Here is a 24,056-nt window from a genome sequence, read left to right as displayed (position 1 = left end):
ATTGATCCCAAAAAGATAGAAGCTATACAAAAAGTAGAGGCTCCAACATGAAAGAGAGATATGCAAAAATTCCTTGGCAAGGTCAATTATTTGAGGAAGTTCATAGCCAATCTATCAGGGAAGGTTGATGCATTTACTCCTGTCCTTCGGTTAAAGAATGATGTTGACTTTACTTGGGGGGCAAAACAGCAAGAGGCATTTGATATAATTAAGAAATATTTGTGCACTCCTCCGGTTATGAAAGCGCCCAGGCACAGGGAGCCATTTAGACTTTACATTGCAGCGGAAGAAGGTGTTATTGGTGCTGTTTTAACTCAAGAGACCGAAGGGAAGGAGCATGTTATTACTTATTAAGCCGACGCTTATTGGACGCCGAGACAAGGTATACATTTATTGAGAAATTATGCTTATGCTTATATTATGCTTGTACAAAATTGAGACATTACCTAGTGCCAAGTACTTGCATTATAGCTTGTCAAACCGATGTCATCAAGTACATGTTGCATAGGCCAATTCTTAGTGGTAGAATTGGCAAGTGGGCTTATGCTTTAATTGAATATGATTTGGCTTATGAATCTCTGAAATCCATGAAAGAATCTCTGAAATCCATGAAAGGCCAAATCGTTCCTAATTTTATTGTTGAGCATCGGATTGATGACAAGCATGATATTGATATAAACCTTGTCTCGTTAGTATCATGGAGATTATATTTTGATGGTTCGGTTTGTAGCAATGGCCAAGGTGTTGGTATTGTCCTCATGGTGCTGTTTTTGAAGCCTCGTGCCGCTTAGAATATTTTTGCACAAATAATCAAGCCGAATATTAAGCATTGTTATTCGGCTTAGAGATGTTGCTTGCCATAGGTGCTACACATATTGAGGCTTTTGGTGATTCGTTATTAGTAGTGCAGCAAATATCCAAAGTTTTTCAGTGTTTTGATGAATCACTTAATGTTTATCTTGATAAGTGTCTAGATATAATTTCTACTTTGGATTATTTTAGCATTGCTCATATATCTATACATGACAACTGGAAAGCAAATGGGTTGGCACAACAAGCATCCGGCTATCATGTAGATCATGGCATGTTTCATATTTCTCAAAGACCGATGTCTAGTCTTGCCAACAGAGGGGAGGCCGAACCGGAGCCCACCGTTTCGGCCACTAATGAAATATTCAATGCAGGAGAAAATCAAGACTGGAGGAAACCCATTGTTGATTATTTGCGTGATCCTAGTAGAAGGGTGGACAGGGCTGTTCGGCGTATGGCTTTTAAATACACAATGAGAGATGATGGTCTCTATCGCCGAACGGTTGATGTTGTTCTTCTAAAGTGCTTGGACGAGGACCAAGCGAGAGTTGCTATGGGGGAGGTCCATGAAGGTATTTGTGGCACTCATCAGTCGGCTCCCAAGATGAAATGGTTGCTACGACGTGCTAGATTTTATTGGCCGACTATTATTAATGATTGCTTCAGATATTACAAAGGGTGTGAAGGTTGTCAAAAATTTGGTGATATTTAGTTGGCTCCTACTGCTATGTTACATCCCATTATCAAGACGTGGCCTTTCAGAGGATGGGGTTTAGACTTTATTGGACAAATTCATCCATCTTCCTCGAAGGGGCATTGGTTCCTATTGGTGGCAATCGATTATTTCACTAAATGGTCTGAAGCAGTACCTCTCAAGAACGTGACACATGTGGAGGTAATTAAATTCATAACCGAGCACATTATTCATAGATTCGGCATTCCTCAAACATTGACTACAGATCAAGGCTCATCTTTTATGTCACACCAAGTCAGAGAATTTGCCGAATCTTATAACATGAAGTTGCTCAATTCCTTTGCATATTATGCCCAAGACAATGGACAAGCTGAGTCTAGCAATAAAATTTTAATCAAACTCATCAAGAAGAATATTGAGGATAATCCAAGGAGATGGCATGAGCTACTGTCCGAAGCTTTGTGGGCGCACAGAATCTCAAGGCATGGTGCTACAAAGGTAACTCCATATGAGCTCGTATATGGTCAAGAGGCCGTTTTACCAGTGGAAGTGAATTTGAATGCTTTGAGAATAGCCAAACAAAATGATTTATCGGCGGTGGACTTCTATAACTTGATGATGGACAATATTGATGAAGTCGCCGATAAACGTTTGTCTGCTTTGAATGCCATAGAGAGAGATAAGTTGAGGGTGGCAAGAGCTTTCAATAAGAAGGTCAAGTTGAAGAATTTTCAAGTTAGCGATCTTGTGTGGAAGGTGATTCTACCAATTGGTTCAAAAGATAGAAAATTCGGGAAGTTGTCTCCAAGTTGGGAAGGTCCTTTTAAGATTACAAGAGTGGTTCCCAGAAACTCATATTTGGTGGAATCCGTACAAGGCACATTATTAACTCGAGCTCTCAATGGCAAGTATTTAAAGAAATATCACCCAAGTGTGTGGCAAGAAGCCTAGATAGGCAATGGCCGATATGTCACTATCGTCCTAAGCAAAGACATGGCTGATAAATAGCTATCACCCTTAGCATAAACATGGCCGATATATAATTATCGCCCCAAGAAACTATAAATGGCCGATGGAGTGTTGACATCGTCCTTAGAACAAATACATTGAAAATTATTTTTCGGCACGCAAGTTTTGCCGAAAAACAGGGGGGCATGTGTTGACACCAGATTTTGGCACGGTTAAGAACTTGATTAAGATGGCCTCAAATAGAGAAGTGATCTACATGAAAAAGTTTCATATTATCGATATGAACATCTTTCAAGTTTGGGTTATCGCCATCCGACCTCATATCAAGGGCCGAAACGATGCTCAAATTTATGATTTTGTATTCAGAGTATTATTCGGCCAATTAGGCCTTCAAGACGACGTCCTATGGGAAAAGTTCCTATACAGATTGTTTCGCCTCGTCGAGACGATCGATTTCGATATAAAAAATGTCTAAATCTGAGTTCATATGCAAAAGTTAGAGCCAAAACAGTGTGCTGCATAAGTTTGCCCCGAAAGTTCCGGGCAAAACGTCCGGGGAGGTTCCGGGCTAAACCGAAAGTTTGCACGCGGTGCGCCCCAAAAACTGAAATTTTAACATTGTTTGCAGATTTACGAGGCCAATTTCGACATCAAGATGACCTCGGATGAAAAAGTGATCAACTGAAGAGTTTTTGTCCATTGCAAGATCTACAACTTTGCTTTTGGGACCATTGTCATCCGAAGTAGTATGCGACCTGCAGATTCAGTGCAAGAGGGCTACTTGATATAATTTCAGCTCGGAAGTTCCGGCCCTCGTAGTCTGAGTTAGGTTATCTTTTGATGTTTTGGACGGGATTTGAGTCCTTTTCTTATACGGAAAGTCCAGCCGCCTCATATATAAGTAAGGGGTGACGGCCGATTGAATAACAACACACAATCCAACGCATCTACCACTTTTTTCATCTATGTTTTGTCCTCCCCCGTTCTTGCTCCCTCGTTTTTCACCTTCTTCGTGTTGGAGAGCTGCGAATCCCGAGGCTCTAGGGGCGGCTTGACCGACCTAGGGCAGCCCATAGCCGCCGCACTCCCCGACGGGGTCCCACCCGAGAGTGTGGGGTTTCGGGTCCTCAAAAGCTCTCTCCGGTCGTTTTAGGAATCGCGCTTCCGGTGAGACTCCTTCAACGTGAGCTGCGGTGCATCACACCCGGCGTCGAGGGTACACGTGACGTGTTCGTGTGTGAATACCTTGAAGTGGTCTTTTGTTTTCTTTCGCTAACGGAGCTCACGAGATTTTCTACTTTAAGTTTGTGTTGTGAAGTTTTCAAGTTTTGGGTAAAGATTTGATGGATTATGGAACAAGGAGTGGCAAGAACCTAAGCTTGGGGATTCCCATGGCACCCCCAAGATAATCTAAGGACACCTAAAAGCCAAAGCTTGGGGATGCCTCGGAAGGCATCCCCCCTTTCATCTACTTCTATCAGTAACTTTACTTGGAGCTATATTTTTATTCACCATATGATATGTGTTTTGCTTGGAGCGTCTTTTATGATTTGAGTGTTTGCTTGTTAGTCTACCACAATCATCCTTGTTGTACACACCTTTTGAGAGAGCAATACATAATTTGGAATTTGATAGAATACTCTATGTTCTTCACTTATATCTTTTGAGTTATATAATTTTGCTCTAGTGCTTCACTTATATCTTTTAGAGCACGGTGGTGGATTTGTTTTATAGAAACTATTGATCTCTCATGCTTCACTTAGATTATTTTGAGAGTCTTAATAGCATGGTAATTTTCTTAATAATAAATATGCTTGGTATTCAAAATTTGTAAAACCTTCTTTTGAAGTGCGTTGAATACTAAGAAAAAATTGATGCTTGATAATTGTTTTGAGATATGAGGATGGTGATATTAGAGTCATGCTAGTTGAGTAGTTGTGAATTTGAGAAATGCTTGTGTTAAAGTTTGTGATTCTCGTAGCATGCACATATGGTGAACTGTTATGTGATGAAGTCGGAGCATGATTTATTTATTGATTGTCTTCCTTATGAGTGGCGGTCGGGGACGAGCGACGGTCTTTTCCTACCAATCTATCCCCCTAGGAGCATGCGCGTAATACTTTGCTTTGATAACTTCTAGATTTTTGCAATAAGTATATGAGTTCTTTATGACTAATGTTGAGTCCATGGATTATATGCACTTTCCTTCCTTCCACCATTGCTAGCCTCTCTAATACCGCGCACTTTTCGCCGGTATCATACACCCACCAAATACCTTCCTCAAAACAGCCAACATACCTACCTATCATGGCATTTCCATAGCCATTCTGAGATATATTGCCATGCAACTTTCCACCGTTCCTTTCATTATGACACGCTCCATCATTGTCATATTGCTAGCATGGTCATGTAGTTGACATCGTATTTGTGGCAAAGCCACCAATCATAATTCTTTCAATTATGTCATTCTTGATTCATTGCATATCCCGGTACACCGCCGAAGGCATTCATATAGATTCATATTTTGTTCTAAGTATTGAGTTGTAATTGTTGAGTTGTAAGAAAAATAAAAAGTGTGATGATCATCATTTTTAGAGCATTGTCCCAAGTGAGGAAGGGATGATGGAGACTATGATTCCCCCACAAGTCGGGATGAGACTCCGGACGAAAAATAAAAAAAAAGAAAAAGAGGCCATAAAAAGGAGAAGGCCCAAAAAAATGAGAGAAAAAGAGAGAAGGGACAATGTTACTATCCTTTTACCACACTTGTGCTTCAAAGTAGCACCATGATCTTCATGATAGAGAGTCTCTCATTCTGTCACTTTCATATACTAGTGGGAATTTTTCATTATAGAACTTGGCTTGTATATTCCAATGATGGGCTTCCTCAAAATGCCCTAGGTCTACGTGAGCAAGCGAGTTGGATGCACACCCACTTAGTTTCTTTTGTTGAGCTTTCATATACGTATAGCTCTAGTGCATCCGTTGCATGGCAATCCCTACTCACTCACATTGAAATCTATTGATGGGCATCTCCATAGCTCGTTGATACGCCTAGTTGATGTGAGACTATCTTACCCTCTTTTTGTCTTCTCCACAACCACCATTCTATTCCACATATAGTGCTATATCCATGGCTCACACTCATGTATTGCGTGAAGATCGAAAAAGTTTTGAAAATGTCAAAAGTATGAAAAAATTGCTTGGCTTGTCATCGGGGTTATGCATGATTTAAATACTTTTTGTGGTGAAGATAGAGCATAGCGAGACTATATGATTTTGTAGGGATAGCTTTCTTTGGCCATGTTATTTTGAGAAGACATAATTGCTTTGTTAGTATGCTTGAAGTATTATTATTTTTATGTCAATATGAACTTTTGTCTTGAATCTTTTGAATCTGAATATTCATACCACAATTAAGAAGATTTACATTGAAATTATGCCAAGTAGCACTCTGCATCAAAAATTCTGTTTTTATCATTTACCTACTCAAGGACGAGCAGGAATTAAGCTTGGGGATGCTTGATACGTCTCCAACGTATCTATAATTTTTGATTGCTCCATGCTATATTATCCACTGTTTTGGACATTATTGCGCTTTATTATCCACTTTTATATTATTTTTGGGACTAACCTATTAACCGGAGGCCCAGCCCAGAATTGTTGTTTTTGGCTTGTTTTAGGGTTTCCAAGAAAAGGAATATCAAATGGAGTCCAAACGGAATGAAACCTTCGGGAACGTGATTTTCTCACCAAATACAACTCAGGAGACTTGGACCCTACGGCAAGACAATTAACAGGAGGCCACGAGGTAGGGGCCGCGCCTGCCCCCCCCCCAGGTGCGCCCTCCACCCTCGTGGGCCCCCTGTTGCTCCCAACATACTTCTTCCTCCTATATATATCCACGTACCACCAAACGATCAGATACGGAGCCAAAAACCTAATTCCACCGCCGCAACTTTCTGTATCCACGAGATCCCATCTTGGGGCCTGTTCCGGAGCTCCGCCGGAGGGGGCATCGATCACGGAGGGCTTCTACATCATCATCCAAGCCCCTTCGGTGAAGTGTGAGTAGTTTACTTCAGACCTACGGGTCCATAGTTAGTAGCTAGATGGCTTCTTCTCTCTTTTTGGATCTCAATACAATGTTCTCCCCCTCCCTCGTGGAGATCTATTCGATGTAATCTTTTTTTTGCGGTGTGTTTGTTGAGACCGATGAATTGTGGGTTTATGATCAAGTCTATCTATGAATAATATTTGAATCTTCTCTGAATTCTTTTTTGTATGATTGGTTATCTTTGCAAGTCTCTTCGAATTATCAGTTTGGTTTGGCCTACTAGATTGGTTGTTCTTGCCATGGGAGAAGTGCTTAGCTTTGGGTTCGATCTTGCGGTGTCCTTTCCCAGTGACAGAAGGGGCAGCAAGGCACATATTGTATCGTTGCCATCGAGGGTAACAAGATGGTTTTTTTATCATATTGCATGAAACTATTCCTCTACATCATGTCATCTTGCTTAAGGCGTTACTCTGTTTTTAACTTAATACTCTAGATGCATGCTGGATAGCGTTCGATGAGTGGAGTAATAGTAGTAGATGCAGGCAGGAGTCGGTCTACTTGTCTCGGACGTGATGCCTATATACATGATCATACCTAGATATTCTCATAACTATGCTCAATTCTGTCAATTGCTCAACAGTAATTTGTTCACCCACCGTAGAATACTTATGCTCTTGAGAGAAGCCACTAGTGAAACCTATGGCCCCCGGTTCTCTTTCTCATCATATCAATCTCCATCACTTTATTACTGCTTTGCTTTTTACTTTGCCTTTTACTTTTCACTTTGCATCTCTATACCAAAAATACCAAAAATATTATTTATCATCTCTATCAGATCTCACTTTCATAAGTGACCGTGAAGGGATTGACAACCCCTAAGCGTGTTGGTTGCATTGAGATATTGTTTTTGTGTAGGTACGAGGGACTCACGCGTAGCCTCCTACTGGATTGATACCTTGGTTCACAAAAACTAAGGGAAATACTTACGCTACTTTGCTGCATCATCCTCTCCTCTTCGGGGAAATCCAACGCAGTGCTCAAGAGGTAGCATAGTGATGATAGCAATAGCAACGGAAAAGTAAATAAGCGAAGAACAATATATGGAAAGCTCGTAGGCAATGGATCAGTGATGGAGAATTATGCCGGATGCGGTTCATCATGTAACAATCATAACCTAGGGTGACACAAAACTAGCTCTAGTTCATCAATGTAATGTAGGCATGTATTCCGAATATAGTCATACGTGCTTATGGAAAAGAACTTGCATGACATCTTTTGTCCCACCCTCCCGTGGCAGTGGGGTCCTTACGGAAACTAAGAGATATTAAGGCCTCCTTTTAATAGAGTACCAGAACAAAGCATTAATACATAGTGAATACATGAACTCCTCAAACTACGGATCATAACACATAATAGGTGACTATAGACTTGCAAGATAGGATCAAGAACTCTCATATATTGATGAAAACATAATAGGTTCAGATCTGAAATCATGGCACTCGGGCCCTAGTGACAAGCATTAAGCATAGCAAAGTCATAGCAACATCAATCTCAAAACATAGTGGATACTAGGGATCAAACCCTAACAAAACTAACTCGATTACATGGTAAAGCTCATCCAACCCATCACCGTCCAGCAAGCCTACGATGGAATTACTCACGCATGGCGGTGAGCATCATGAAATTGGTGATGGAGGATGGTTGCTGATGACGATGGCGATGGATTCCCCTCTCCGGAGCCCCGAATGGGCTCCAGATCAGCCCTCCTGAGAGGTCTTAGGCTTGGCGGCGGCTCCGTATTGTAAAACGCGATGAATTCTTCTCTCTGATTTTTTTCTCCCCGAAACACAATATATAGAGTTGGAGTTGGAGTCGGAGGAGCTCCAGGGGGCCCACGAGGTAGGGGGGCGCGCCCCCACCCTCGTGGACAGGTGGTGGGCCCCCTGGCCTTCATCTTTTGTAGGTATTTTTATATTTTCCAAAAAGTTGCTCCGTGAAGTTTCAGGTCATTTCGAGAACGTTTGTTTCTGCACATAAATAATAGGGACAATTGCATTTTTGCCCCTAGTTGGTTCCTACCCACGGGTTTTGCCCTTACTTTTCGAGCTTGCTCGGTTTTGCCCCTATTTTTTCTATCGAGGTCCCTCGAATGCCCTTTGACAGTTTGACCAAAACTTTGAAAATTCATAACTAATTCATATGAACTCAGAAAATGCAAATAAGATATCAAAATGTTCAGATAGACATTACCTGTATGTGCATATCATTTGTATTCAGGACAAAAGCACCCTTTAAACTACCTAAGGTAATTAATGTTATTAACATTATTAAAAATAAAAAGGTATAAACAATATTTTTTCATGTATAAAAATTACATGCAAATGTAGGTGATGTTTCTTGAACATCCTGATATCTTATTTCCATTTTTCTGAGTTCGTATCAATTTGTTATGAAGTTTCCAAATAATTGTCAAAGTCATTAGAACATTCATAACAAGATGATACGAACTCAGAAAAATGCAAATAAGATATCTGGATGTTCAGAAAACATCACCTACATTTGCATGTAATTTTTATTCATGAAAAAAAATATTGTTTATACCTTTTTATTTTAATAATGTTAATAACATTAATTACCTCAGGTAGTTTAAAGGGTGCTTTTGTCCTGAATGCAAATGATATGCACATAAAGGTAATGTTTATCTGAACATTTTGATATCTTATTTGCATTTTTCTGAGTTAATATGAATTAGTTATGAATTTTCAATGTTTTCATCTAACGGTCAAAGGGCATTCGAGGGACCTCGACGGAAAAAGTAAGGGAAAAACTGAGCAAGCTCGAAAAGTAAGGGCAAAACCCGTGGATAGGAACTAACTAGGGGTAAAAATGCAATTGTCCCTAAATAACACCATGGTAATTTTGTTGAAAACAGCATCAGTCTGGGTTAGTTCCATTCAAATCATGCAAGTTAGAATCCAAAACAAGGGCAAAAGTGTTTGGAAAAGTAGATACGACGGAGACATATCAGTCGTCTCGCCAACTATTGCTTCTACGACTATCGCTACCGCTTACTGATAAAGTAAAGCAATTACAGGGCAATTGCATTGCATACAATAAAGCGACAACCATATGGCTCCTGCCAGTTGCCGATAACTCCGTTACAAAACATGATCATCTCATACAATAAATATAGCATCATGTATTGACCATATCACATCACAACATGCCCTGCAAAAACAAGTTAGACGTCCTCTACTTTGTTGTTGCAAGTTTTACGTGACTGCTATGGGATGAGCAAGAACCGTTCATACCTACGCATCAAAACCACAACAATATTTCATCAAGTTAGTGCTGCTTTAACCTTCACAAGGACCGGGTGTAGCCACACTTGGTTCAACTAAAGTTGGAGAAACTGACACCCGCCAGCCACCTGTGTGCAAAGCACGTCGGTAGAACCAGTCTCGCATAAGCGTACGCTTAATGTTGGTACGGGACGCTTCATCCAACAATACCGCCAAACCAAAGTATGACATGCTGGTAAGCAGTATGACTTGTATCGCCCACAACTCACTTGTGTTCTACTCGTGCATATAACATCTACGCATAAACCTGGGTCGGATGCCACTGTTGGGGAACGCAGTAATTTCAAAAAATTTCCTACGCACACGCAAGATCATGGTGATGCATAGCAATGAGAGGGGAGAGTGTTGTAGACCGTAAGCGGAAGCGTTATAACAACGTGGTTGATGTAGTCATACGTCTTCACGATCAGCCGATCCTCAGTACCGAACGTACGACACCTCCGCGTTCAGCACACGTTCAGCTCGGTGACGTCCCGCGAGCTCACGATCCATTCGAGCTTTGAGGGAGAGTTCCGTCAGCATGACAGCGTGGTGACGATGATGATGTTCTGCCGACGCAGAGCTTCGCCTAAGCACCGCTACGATATTATCGAGGTGGATTATGGTGGAGGGCGGCACTGCACACGGCTAAGAGATCCAAGAGATCAATTGTTGTGTCTCCAAGGGGTGCCTCCCTCCCCGTATATAAAGGAGTGGAGGAGGGGGAGGGGACCAGCCACTCTAGGCGCGCCCCATGAGGAGTCCTACTCCCACAGGGAGTAAGACTCCCCCTTCCATGTGGGAGTAGGAGAGGAGAGGGAAGGAGGGAGAGGGGGAAAGGAAAGGGGGGCGCCGCCCCCTTCTTGTCTAATTCGGACTAGGGGGAGGGGGCGCGGCTGCCCTTGGCTGCCCCTCCTCTTCTGCACTAGGGCCTAATAGGCCCATTAGTCTCCCCGGGGGGTTCTGGTAACCCCTCGGTACTCCGGTATATGCCCGAAACTCCCCAAAACCATTCCGGTGTCCGAACATAGTCATCCAATATATCGATCTTTATGTCTCAACCATTTCGAGACTCCTCATCATGTCCGTGATCACATCCGGGACTCCGAACTACCTTGGTTACATCAAAACACATAAACTCATAATATAACTGTCATAGAACTTTAAGCGTGCGGACCCTACGGGTTCGAGAACTATGTAGACATGACCGAGACACGTCTCCGATCAATAACCAATAGTGGAACCTGGATGCTCATATTGGCTCCTACATATTCTACGAAGATCTTTATCGGTCAAACCGCATAACAATATATGTTGTTCCCTTTGTCATAGATATGTTACTTGCCCGAGATTCGATCGTCGGTATCTCAATACCTAGTTCAATATCGTTACCGGCAAGTCTCTTTACTCATTCCGTAATACATCATCCCACAACTAACTCATTAGTTGCAATGCTTGCGAGGCTTAAGTGATGTGTTTAACCGAGTGGGCCCAGAGATACCTCTCCGACAATCGGAGTGACAAATACTAATCTCAAAATACGCCAACCCAACAAGTACCTTCGGAGACACCTGTAGAGCACCTTTATAATCACCCAGTTACGTTGTGACGTTTGGTAGCACACAAAGTGTTCCTCCGGTAAAAGGGAGTTGCATAATCTCATAGTCATAGGAACATGTATAAGTCATGAAGAAAGAAATAGCAACATACTAAACGATCAAGTGCTAAGCTAACAGAATGGGTCAAGTCCTCCTAATGATGTGATTCCATTAATCAGATGACAACTCTTTTTCTATGGCTAGGAAACATAACCATCTTTGATCAACGAGCTAGTCAAGTAGAGGCATACTAGTGACACTTTGTTTGTCTATGTATTCACACATGTATCATGTTTCCGGTTAATACAATTCTAGCATGAATAATAAACATTTATCATGATACAAGGAAATAAATAATAACTTTATTATTGCCTCTAGGGCATATTTCCTTCACTTATCCCACTAGGGCCCATTAGGCCCAATATACTCCCCGGGGGGTTCCGGTAACCCCCCCGGTACTCTGGTATATGCCTGAAACCTCCCGAAACACTTCCGGTGTCCGAACATAGTCGTCCAATATATCGATCTTTACATCTCGACCATTTCGAGACTACTCGTCCTGTCCGTGATCATATCCGGGACTCCGAACTACCTTCGGTACATCAAAAACACAAAAACTCATAATACCGATCATCACAGAACTTTAAGCGTGCGAACCCTACAGGTTCGAGAACTATGTAGACATGACCGAGATATGTCTTCGGTCAATAACCAATAGAGGAACCTAGATGCTCATATTGGTTCCTACATATTCTACGAAGATCTTTATCGGTCAAACTGCATAACAACATGCGTTGTTCCCTTTGTCATCGGTATGTTACTTGCTCGAGATTCGATCGTCGGTATCTCAATACCTAGCTCAATCCCGTTACCGGAAAGTCTCTTTACTCGTTCTGTAATGCATCATCCCGCAACTAACTCATTAGTTACATTGCTTGCACGACTTATAGTGATGTGCATTACCGAGAGGGCCCGGAGATACCTCTCCGACAATTGGAGTGACAAATTCTATTCTTGATCTATGCCAACTCCACGAACACCATTGGAAACACCTGTAGAGCACCTTTATAATCACCCAGTTACGTTGTGATGTTTGGTAGCACACAAAGTGTTCCTACGGTATACGGGAGTTGCATAATCTCATAGTCATAGGAACATGTATAAGTCATGAAGAAAACAATAGCAGTAAACTTAAACGATCAAGTGCTAAGCTAACGGAATGGGTCATGTCAATCACATCATTCTCCTAATGATGTGATCCCGTTTATCAAATGACAACTCATGTCTATGGTTAGCAAACATAACCATCGTTGGTCAACGAGCTACTCAAGTAGAGGCATACTAGTGACACTCTGTTTGTCTATGTATTCACACATGTATTATGTTCTCGGTTAATACAATTCTAGCATGAATAATAAACATTTATCATGATATGAGGAAATAAATAATAACTTTATTATTGCCTCTAGGGCATATTTCCTTCACTTCCTACTCTATTAGCTGATGCTACCTTTTGGTGATTGGTTGTGTGTTAATTTGGCAATGGTTAACTATTACACGCATCCCCATGGGTGATTAATTTATTAAGGGATGGGAATGTGCTAGATTTAATGCCCATAGGGAAGCTGGTGGGTCAAATATCTTACTCAATGTGAAAGACGGGGATGGGCATGGGATAGCATTGCCCATGCCCCTTACCTGCCTTACCGACGAAGACCTTACATGTGGTCTCTAAAATTAGTATACCCCATGTAATTCCCACCCTTACCGACCTAAATTTCCTACCACCGCACCCATTTGGCCAAAAATCCATAAGTAAACCCTAACCTAGCCACAACATATTATTTACTATGCCAAAATGCTATTTTTCTACTGAAATGCTATCGAAAGTTGTTGTTGATTGCATGCATGGGTTTCCCCATGGGGATAAAAACTTGATGAGGATGTGGGTGAGAATATTTCTATACCCGCAGACAGGTATGGGGATGGGATCGGGCACGGGAAGGTTTTCACGGTGATGGGAATGGGAGTCCAATACTTGCCTGGGTAATCCCATTGCCAGCGTGAGTTGTGTGCATCTTAGTTATGGAGAGGTTGCATGTTACTAGTCATGCTTTGTGTCCTCTTGATGCTACATCTTGAGATAACAAATGCGCCATTTATCAGGAAAAAAAGGTTGTTGCTACCACCTCCCTCTCATCCCCACTGCGACACTAGTGATGCCTGACGCCTCATCCAGTCGTGCTAGTGTGTGAGTTTTTCTGCATTTCCGTGTCAAAGAATAGTGAATTGAATCAATTGATGTCATTTACTTGCAGTCAGCTTGGCATTTTTTTACTTATGTAGTCAGATCTCATATGTGTGACTCGATGCTATTTACTTCCTGAACCTGAATATAAAGTTAATTTGGCATATGAATTGATGTCATTTACTTCTTGAACCTAAATATGTGGTCAATTTCACATTGTGATTGTGTAGTCACAGGTTACATGTATGAATTGATGCCATCGTGTAGTCACTACTCAACTATTGCGGATTGATTCTTATTTTTCTTGTGCCTTTTTTGTAATTGTAGAACTGAATGTGAAGAGGAAGGGTGACATTATGTCATTTTTTGGAATTTTGAGGCTAGAACAAGGAAGGTTGTAGCCGAAGTGTAAAATGAAATTGAATATACTGGAATACATTGTCCTGATTCCCAACATCTAGTTCATTTTGATCTAGACATTGACATTGATAAATCGGGAATAGGATGTGAGAGTTTTCTTGGGGTTGTTCATGTTACCAATACATCTTCATTGCCACTTAAAGATGTAATTCAAATCTTGCTTAAAGATCATCATTTGACTCATAGTTAAATACGTGGGCAGGGATATGAAGGGGGTGGCAACAGATCTTGGTTTATTCTCCCTGTGCGTATTACATAGATCATGGTAGATTCTCCCTGTGCGTTTACATCCATTGCTTTGCACATTAACTTCAATTGGTCTTATTGTGTGCCAACGGACAATGGATTATGTATGTGTGTGGTTTTTTGATCATATTTCTTACTTGCTCAATATTGTTGGGGTTTCTTGTAAGTGCCATGACTCATGACATGTGTCAAGATGTTAGAGCTCAAACAGTTTTGGTACCACATGTAGGTGAGGGTGGTTTTCATCCACCCTCACACGTTTTCAGACGATGCCCATCCATGGGCCCCGTGTAGTTTAGGGCTTTGACTAGCAACAAGATGGGGTAGACCATGGTGAATTACTCTTAGTTTGTGATAGGGTAGGTCATGCATGGTGTCATGCCAGGCCAAGTTTAAGCAATACCCCACAACTTCAAAGTGGCAAAATGCTGGTAATTAATTGGACAGAGATCGTGAAATTGGAGCATAGAAAGGGTGATGAAAACTAACCCAAACAGAATGGATAAGGAAAAGGAAAAGAAATAACATGCAATGCGCCACATTATAAATCATTTTTGAACTAAAAAATAGGTTTGGAAAAAATAGAGTACCTGTAAGCCGAGTGTCGTTTATCGGGTAACCACCTTACTTCTAGCTCCATCATGAAGATGTCTGCGGTGTACATGATCTCCACATGGAAATGATCATTGCCGAGCCCTAATTGCAAGCCGAGTGCATTTTTTCTATATGTCGAGTGTTGTACAAAAGCGAAGAACCTTTTTTTACCCACCTCGACTTATTTAGACATAATCCGAGTTGCCTTTTGTTGTTGTGTGTTTGCCATTCCATACTTGCTTATGTGAATGTAAGTCGAGTACCCATGTTTCTACACTCGACTTATGGCATTGTAGTGGATACTATCATAGTAGGGGGCTGCCAAACTAATTTTACATGTCCTTGATGTTAATCTGAGATTATCTCAGTAGGCAAGATTAATGCATGTCTATGTGTTACTCCCTCCGTTCCTAAATATAAGTCTGTTTAGATATTTTAATAAGAGACTACATACGAAGCAAAATGAATAAATCTATACTCTAAAATATGTTTATATCCATTCGTATGTAGTTCATAATACAATATCTAAAAAAACTTATATTTAGAAAGAGGGAGTAAATGTGATAGGTTGTCCTGCCATATACATATGAAGATGCGACCGTCGATCTACAGAGATGACGCACAGCAAAGCGTGTGACAAACTTCTAGTAGAGATGAATAATGGAGGAAGTTGACGTCTGGAAGGAAGCGAGAAGCGGCTGAAGTCGGTCAAGTTTGTCCTTTCAAGGATAAGTCGGTTATTTCCTCAAAAAAAAGACAAGTCGGTTAAGGTTTTATTTTTATTTTTGGGGAAGTGTTAAGTCGGTTAAGGGATGTTTCCATAAATAAATTGATAATTAGGCTAACAGCCTATTAGTAGTTCATTGTGCACCTGACCGTAATCCAGACGCGAGATAGGAGAGGTGTTTAACTTGTACTCGTATTAGATTCTATCTCTTCTTCTGTTCTAACTCTTCTACCGAGCTTCTGTAATTCCATGATGAATCCTAAGCGATCTCCTTTCGTGTAAGCCACGACTGTTCTCTTATTAATACAAACCACACGCGGCCCTCACGGGTTACACGCTTCCATCATACTCCCTCCGTCCCAAAACAGCGATTGTTGGAATTTTGCTAGTAGGCCTTTGGCCCAAAGCCCAACTAAAATTCTGAAATTCTCTTGGCCCATTCATGCACACATGTGAGTGGAGTGAGAGAGGCTAAAGTTTAGTCCCACCCCAAAAGTTGAGAGAGAGTTGCACCTCTTTATAAGGTGAGCTCTTCTACCACTTGTATGAGCATGAGAAGAGGAGACCTACACGCGCGCTCCTCGTCCTCGCTCGCCTCACCACGCCACGCCACGCCACGCCTCGTCACGACGCGCCGCGGGTTGTGGGATTGAGCCGAGCCGAGGACAGAGCTATGCACGTTGTCTATATTTTTGCTGCATGGGAAAATTAATGAGTCATTAATTAATAATTAACGGACGCGTTAATTACTGAACCGTTTCCGATTCTTTTGGATCGTGACGACTCGGACATGGGGTTTACTCCCACGACCTACCCGGCCCGCACTATATAGTCAGGCAGACGTCTACCCTAGCAGCCGCCGCTTCGTATGGTTTCTCACCACCGTTCCAGATCATTGTGCCGCCAAGCAAGTCTTCTCCATCCCTCCTTCCGGCGTGCACCGCGAGAAGGGACAGCAGGCCCCCGGAACCCCGCCTCTCGTGATCCTGAACGGGAGAGGGGCGATCAGGTTTTTGGGGAGCGCACTCGCGCGACTGCTGGCAGCGACGACTTCGCGAACGACGACTTCTTCCCCGACCTCGGCAACCTCGTCCTCGACGACATGGGCGACAACGTCAACACCGGCGGTGCTGCACCCGCTGCACCATATGTGATTCTATCCTTCCTGTTCGAGATCGTGGTAGAATTCATGCTTCTAGTATGTGCCCTAGATGTGATATGTTCATCTGCTATGCTAGTTCGCATGATTAGTTTAATCTCTGTTGCTGTGGTCATGATGTATCTTCTGTGTATTCGGATTAAATCTCGTAGTAATTTGCTCATATTTCCAACAATCCAAAAACCTGATTACAGGCAATTTACTCCGAGTGGTTTTTCTGCGCATCTGAAGCCGCCTGCATTTAAGGGGGCGCAATATAAGAGGTGGAGCATGAGAGCAGTCTACTGGTTTCAGACCATCGGCTGCTATGATGCCACCAAGGGCAAGCCTGAGGGCGATCTTAATCCAGCACAGTTGGAAGCTTTTGAGAAGATCGATACCCTCTTTAAAGGCGCTCTTCTGAGTGTTCTTGATGACTCCATTGTGGATTCGTATATGTCGTTTGACAACGGCAAGGACATGTGGGCTGCGCTCGAGGCCAGGTTTGGTGCCTCGGACACCGGCAGCGAGTGGTACATCATGGAGCAATTCTATGACTACAAGATGACTGATGAGCGTCCTGTTGTACAGCAGGCTCATGAGATACAGTCGCTCGCAAAAGAACTTGAGTACTTCAAGTGTGTGTTGCCGGACAAATTTGTTGCCGGAGGCATCATTGCCAAGCTTCCACCTTCGTGGAACAATTTTGCTACTTCCCTGAAACACAAGAGACATGAGTTTTCCGTTGCGGATCTAATTGGTACTCTTGATGTTGAAGAGAAGGCGAGAGCAAATGACACACGTGCTCGAGTTGCTGAGGGAGGTTCTAGTGCCCACATGGTACAGAAGAAGAACTCCCAGCCCAACAAGTTCAAAAACAATAAGAACAAAACTCAGGGGCAAGGCAAGTTTGATACAAAGAACAAGCCATCACATTCTACAAACTTCAAGAAGAATTCTCATAAGAAGGGGAAGGGACTTTGCCATGTCTGCGGTGATCCTAATCACTGGGCTCCGAAGTGTCCTAACCGCTTTGAGGAGTGCGAACATGAGAAGAGCGGCAAGTCCGCTAATGTTTTCATCGGTGATACTGATATGAAGGAATCAGGGTACGGTATTTTTCCTACCATCCTTTCAGTATTTCAATCCCCTGATTGGTTAATTGACACCGGTGCCAATGTACATGTTTGTGCTGACGCCTCCATGTTTTCTTCTTACAAGGCAACAGGGACTTCACCCGTGCTGATGGGGAACGGGTCACATGCCATCGTTCGAGGTGTTGGTACGGTCGATCTGAAGTTTACTTCGGGGAAGACTGTGCGTCTGAAGAACGTTCATCATGTGCCGTCCCTCAATAAAAATCTTGTTAGCGGTTCCCGTTTATGTCGAGATGGTTTTAAGTTGGTTTTCGAATCCAATAAAGTTGTAATTTATAAGTGTGGACAATTTGTTGGAAAAGGCTATGAGTGCGGAGGCTTGTTCCGCCTATCTTTGTCAGATATTTGCACTAAAGTTATTAATAATGTTTGCCACAATAATGAGTCTGATATTTGGCATTCACGACTCTGTCATATTAACTTTGGTTGCATGATGCGGTTAGCCAATATGAATTTAATTCCGAAAATCTCTACTGTCAAAGGCTCCAAGTGCCAAGTATGTGTGCAAGGTAAGCAACCTCGCAAGTCCCATAAGACTGCAGAGGCAAGAGACTTGGCGCCACTAGAGCTTATACATTCTGATCTTTGTGAGATGAATGGCGTGTTGACAAAAGGTGGAAAGAGATACTTCATGACATTGATTGATGACTCCACTAGATATTGTTATGTGTATCTTCTGAAATCAAATGATGAGGCTTTGACTTTCTTTAAAAACTATAAAGCTGAGGCAGAGAACCAACTTGATCGAAAAATTAAACGGCTTAGGTCCGATCATGGTGGGGAGTATTTTTCCAATGAATTTTATCTGTTTTGTGCGGAACATGGTATAATCCATGAGAGGACGCCTCCCTACTCACCCCAATCAAATGGGGTAGCCGAAAGAAAGAACCGAACTCTAACTGATATGGTTAACACCATGTTAGACACTTCAGGTCTATCCAAGGAATGGTGGGGGGAGGCGCTAATGACTGCGTGTCATGTCCTAAACCGAGTTCCCACAAAGCATAAGACGATGACTCCATTTGAGGAATGGGAAAGGAAAAGGTTGAAACTCTCTTACCTACGTACTTGGGGTTGTTTGGCGAAAGTCAATATACCAATTCCCAAGAAGCGCAAGCTTGGACCAAAAACCATGGATTGTGTTCTTCTGGGCTATGCTTTTCATAGCATCGGCTATAGATTTTTGATAATAAAATCTGAGGTATCCGACATGCATGTTGCTATGATTATGGAATCAAATGATGCAACTTTCTTTGAGGACATATTTCCTATGAAGGATATGCCGAGTTCATCAAATCAGGAGACACCTACTCCATCTAGTGAGGAATTCACTATAATTCCTGAAGCCACCATTGTGATGGAACACGTTGAGAATCCTGTTGAGGGTAACAATGGAACTCCTGTGAGGAGTAAGAGACAGAGGACTGCAAAGTCTTTTGGTGATGATTTCATTGTGTACCTCGTGGATGACACACCCAGGACTATTTCAGAAGCCTATGCATCTCCTGATGCTGACTACTGGAAGGAAGCTGTACGTAGCGAGATGGATTCCATCTTAGCTAACGGTAACAGGGAGATCACTGGCCGTCCTTATGGGTGCAAACCTGTAGGATGTAAGTGGGTGTTCAAGAAGAAGCTTAGACCTGATGGTACGATTGAAAAGTACAAGGCACGGCTTGTGGCCAAGGGTTATACCCAGAAAGAAGGTGAAGACTTCTTTGATACTTACTCTCCCGTGGCTAGACTGACCACAATTCGGGTGCTACTATCACTGGTTACCTCACATGGTCTTCTCGTTCATCAAATGGACGTTAAGACGGCTTTCCTTAATGGAGAGTTGGAGGAGGAAATTTACATGGATCAGCTAGATGGTTTTGTAGTACCTGGTCAGGAAGGAAAGGTGTGCAAGTTATTAAAGTCTTTATATGGCCTTAAACAAGCTCCTAAGAAGTGGCATGAGAAGTTTGAAAGAACATTAACTGCTGCCGGCTTTGTAATAAACGATGGTGACAAGTGCGTGTACTATCGCTATGGTGGGTGCGAAGGAGTTATTCTTTGTCTGTATGTCGCCGACATATTGATCTTTGGAACCAAACTTGATTTAACCAAGGAGGTTAAGGATTTCTTATCTCGCTGTTTTGAGATGAAGGATCTAGGAGTAGCCGATGTTATCTTAAACATCAAGCTGTTGAGAGATGAGAATGGTGGGATCACACTGCTTCAGTCTCATTATGTGGAAAAGGTCTTGAATCATTTTGGGTATAGAGACTGCACGCCTTCTCCAACTCCATATGATGCTAGTGTGTTGCTTTGAAAGAATCAACGAATTGCTAGAGATCAACTGAGGTATTCTCAGATTATTGGCTCGCTTATGTATTTGGCGAGTGCCATGAGGCCTGACATCTCTTTTGCTGTGAGCAAGCTGAGTCGGTTTGTGTCAAAACCGGGAGATGATCATTGGCATGCGCTTGAGAGAGTTATGCGCTATTTGAAAGGCACCGCGAGCTATGGGATTCACTACACCGGGTATCCAAGGGTACTGGAAGGTTATAGTGACACAAACTGGATATCTGATGCTGATGAGATTAAGGCCACAAGTGGTTATGTTTTTACACTTGGTGGTGGCGCTGTTTCCTGGAAGTCTTGCAAGCAAACCATCTTAACGAGGTCAACTATGGAAGCAGAACTCACAGTATTAGACACTGCTACTGTTGAAGCAGAGTGGCTTTGTGAACTCTTGATGGACTTACCTATGGTTGAAAAACCAATACCCCCTATCCTGATGAACTGTGATAATCAAACTGTGATCGTCAAGATAAACAGTTCTAAGGACAATATGAAGTCCTGAAGGCATGTGAAGAGGAGACTAAAATCTGTCAGAAAATTGAGGAACTCTGGAGTTATTATGTTGGATTATATTCAAACGTCAAAAAACTTGGCAGATCCCTTCACAAAGGGTCTATCACGTAATGTGATAGATAATACATCGATGGAGATGGGTTTGAGACCCACCGCATGAGTTGTCCATAGTGGTAACCCACTCTATGTGATCGGAGATCCCGTGAAGTAGAAGTGGGAGACAAGCTGTTGGTCAGCTGGGAGGAGAGTATCCCTATATTAATTATCCCACTCTGTGAAGATGCAATACTCTCCTGATCTGCATGGCAGGTTGATACTTATCTTAATGTGTTCCAAGTGGCTTATTCGAGTAAGCAGAGATGTTGTCCTGCAGAACATCTTCTGAGGAACACACCTATATTAATTTGACTGTTAACGTCGTAGTCTGTGAGAATTGGGTGTTCTTAAATAAATTCATGAAAGGCCCTGGAGTATGACGTATACGCTTCACCCGCGGGGAAGCCTTGTGGCAGCCCAGTATCTGTCAAGAATTTGTGTGAAACTAGTTTCACCGAAAACTTGTAGTTCAAGGCATAGTCCACTATTCCAGTTGTGATCTAGTGTAGCATAAATTCCTAAGTGGAATTTCACCTTCACAGTCTCCACTAAGCACCGATATATAAAACAATGTTTTGGAACTAAATGATGAGATGTGCCAATGAGACTTTGTGGGGGATTGTTGGAATTTTCCTAGTAGGCCTTTGGCCCAAATCCCAACTAAAATTCTGAAATTCTCTTGGCCCATTCATGCACACATGTGAGTGGAGTGAGTGAGGCTAAAGTTTAGTCCCACCCCGGAAGTTGAGAGAGAGTTGCACATCTATATAGGGTGAGCTCTTCTACCACTTGTATGAGCATGAGAAGAGGAGACCTACACGCGCGCTCCTCCTCCTCGCTCGCGTCGCCACGCCACGCCTCGTCATGATGCGCCGCGGGTTGCGGGATTGAGCCGAGCCGAGGACAGAGCTATGCACGTTGTCTATATTTTTGCTGCATGGGAAAATTAATGAGTCATTAATTAATAATTAACCGACGCATTAATTACTGAACCGTTTCTGATTCTTTTGGATCATGACGACTCGGACGTGGGGTTTACTCCCACGACCTACCCGGCCCGCACTATATAGTCAGGCAGACGTCTACCCTAGCGGCCGCCGCTTCGTATGGTTTCTCACCACCGCCGCCAAGCAAGTCTTCTCCATCCCTCCTTCCGGCGTGCACCACGAGAAGGGACAGCAGGCCTCCGGAACCCCGCCTCTCGTGATCCTGTACGGGAGAGGGGCGATCAGGTTTTTGGGGAGCGCACTCGCGCGACTGCTGGCAGCGATGACTTCGCAAACGACGACTTCTTCCCCGACCTCGGCAACCTCGTCCTCGATGACATGGGCCACAACGTCAACGCCGGCGGTGCTGCACCCGCTGCACCGTATTTGATTCTATCCTTCTTGTTCGAGATCGTGGTAGAATTCATGCTTCTAGTATGTGCCCTAGATGTGATATGTTCATCTGCTATGCTAGTTCGCATGATTAGTTTAATCTCTGCTGTCGTGGTCATGATTTATCTTCTGTGTATTCGGATTAGATCTCGTAGTAATTTTCTCATATTTCCAACAATTCCGATGTCACCCTTCGGGAAGTTCTTGTTCTGCTTGACCCTGCTCGCTGCATGGTGCCTCAGCTCAACCCTGTTCACCGAGGCGCCTCCAGCTCCAGGTGTCGACCCCGCGTTCAGGAACGCATCGTGCCTGGCTCTCGCCAGGGAGGCCGGCATCCGGGCGGAAGGCGGCACAGGGAGCAACTTCGTCATCTCGCCGCTGTCCATCCACGCGGCGCTCGCGAAGGTGGCCGCCGGCGCACGGCGTGACACGCTTAACGAGCTCCTGCGGTTCCTTGGGTCGGCGTCACTCAACGAGCTGCACCGCGCGACGGCGACCGAGCTCGTCGGCAGGCTCAACAGCATAGCGCAGACGTCCTTCGCCAGCAGCGTGTGGGTGGACCGAATGCTGGCGCTCAAGCCAGAGTTCACGGCCATCGCCGCGTCGCGGTACAACGCCACGGTAGAATCCATGGACTTCGTGTCGGGGGCTGAGCAGGCGAGGCAGCGCGTGAACGCCTTCGTGGCGGACGCGACCAACAAGCAAATCCTCCAAGTCCTGCCTCCGGGCTCCGTCAACTCCGGCACGGCGGTCGTCCTCGCCAACGCACTCTACTTCAAAGGGGCATGGACACAGCCGTTTGACGTCTCTACCGCGCCGTTCCACATCCCAGGCGGCACCACCGTGCGCGTGCCATCCATGACGACAAGCGAGTCACAGCAGATCGCGGTCTACCCGGGCTTCAGGGCCCTCAAGCTGGCGTACAAGAACGATGTGCAGCAGCAAGCTGAATTCTATATGCTTATCCTACTACCGGACAGCGAGACTCAGATCGTCGATCTGTACGACAAGGCTGTGTCGATGCCAGAGTTCATCAAGACGCACACGCCGACAAAGAAGGTTCCAGTCGGGCAGTTCATGGTCCCCAAGTTCAAGTTCACATCCGAGTTCGAAGTGTCATCTGACATGCAGAAGCTTGGTGTCACTAGGGCTTTCCAAGGCGGCGACTTCTCGGGCATGATGACCGGCGCGGAAGGGATTTCCATCACCGGTGTGTACCATAAGGCCACTATCGAGGTGGACGAGGTAGGCACCATGGCCGCCGCTGCCACGGCCGTCCTCTGCTTTGGTAGTGCGGCTCCTGGGGCACCACGGGATCTGGTCGATTTTGTGGCGGATCGACCTTTCTTATTTGCCGTGGTAGAGGAGGGGACAGATGCAATTTTGTTTCTTGGTCACCTGGCTAATCCTCTCGCTCACTAGATGAATAGTAAATGATTATTCTATAAAATGTGGAATCCTTTGTACAGTATTGGAATCAAATCATTAGGGGTTTGATGTGCAGTATTGGAATCTTATGGGTTTTTTTTCTTCATAGAATTCATTTGTACTCTATTTTGATGGGGAAAATTTTCCTTCCAGTCAAACCTCTTGCAAAAATTTCTTTGTTTTTTCTGGGGTACCAAATACAATTCTATCCAAATTTCTTTAGTCTTGTAATCCTATATACAGAATACAAAAGGACATGTCACTCTACTCCCGCATTTTTCCTATTCATGTATTT

General features: G+C 43.5%; 1 protein-coding gene across 1 annotated transcript; it reads left to right on the top strand.

Annotated features, from left to right (window-relative positions):
- The first annotated feature begins 22,516 nt into the window (after positions 1-22,516).
- Positions 22,517-23,755, top strand: LOC119298651 (putative serpin-Z12). Its single transcript, XM_037575969.1, has one exon. The coding sequence runs from the start codon at positions 22,517-22,519 to the stop codon at positions 23,753-23,755; it is 1,239 nt and encodes a 412-aa protein (XP_037431866.1).
- Positions 23,756-24,056: the final 301 nt, after the last annotated feature.

Source organism: Triticum dicoccoides, chromosome 5A (genome assembly GCF_002162155.2).
Source record: "Triticum dicoccoides isolate Atlit2015 ecotype Zavitan chromosome 5A, WEW_v2.0, whole genome shotgun sequence".
Taxonomy (NCBI): Eukaryota; Viridiplantae; Streptophyta; class Magnoliopsida; order Poales; family Poaceae; genus Triticum; species Triticum dicoccoides.
This window is presented reverse-complemented; position numbering and strand designations above follow the sequence as displayed.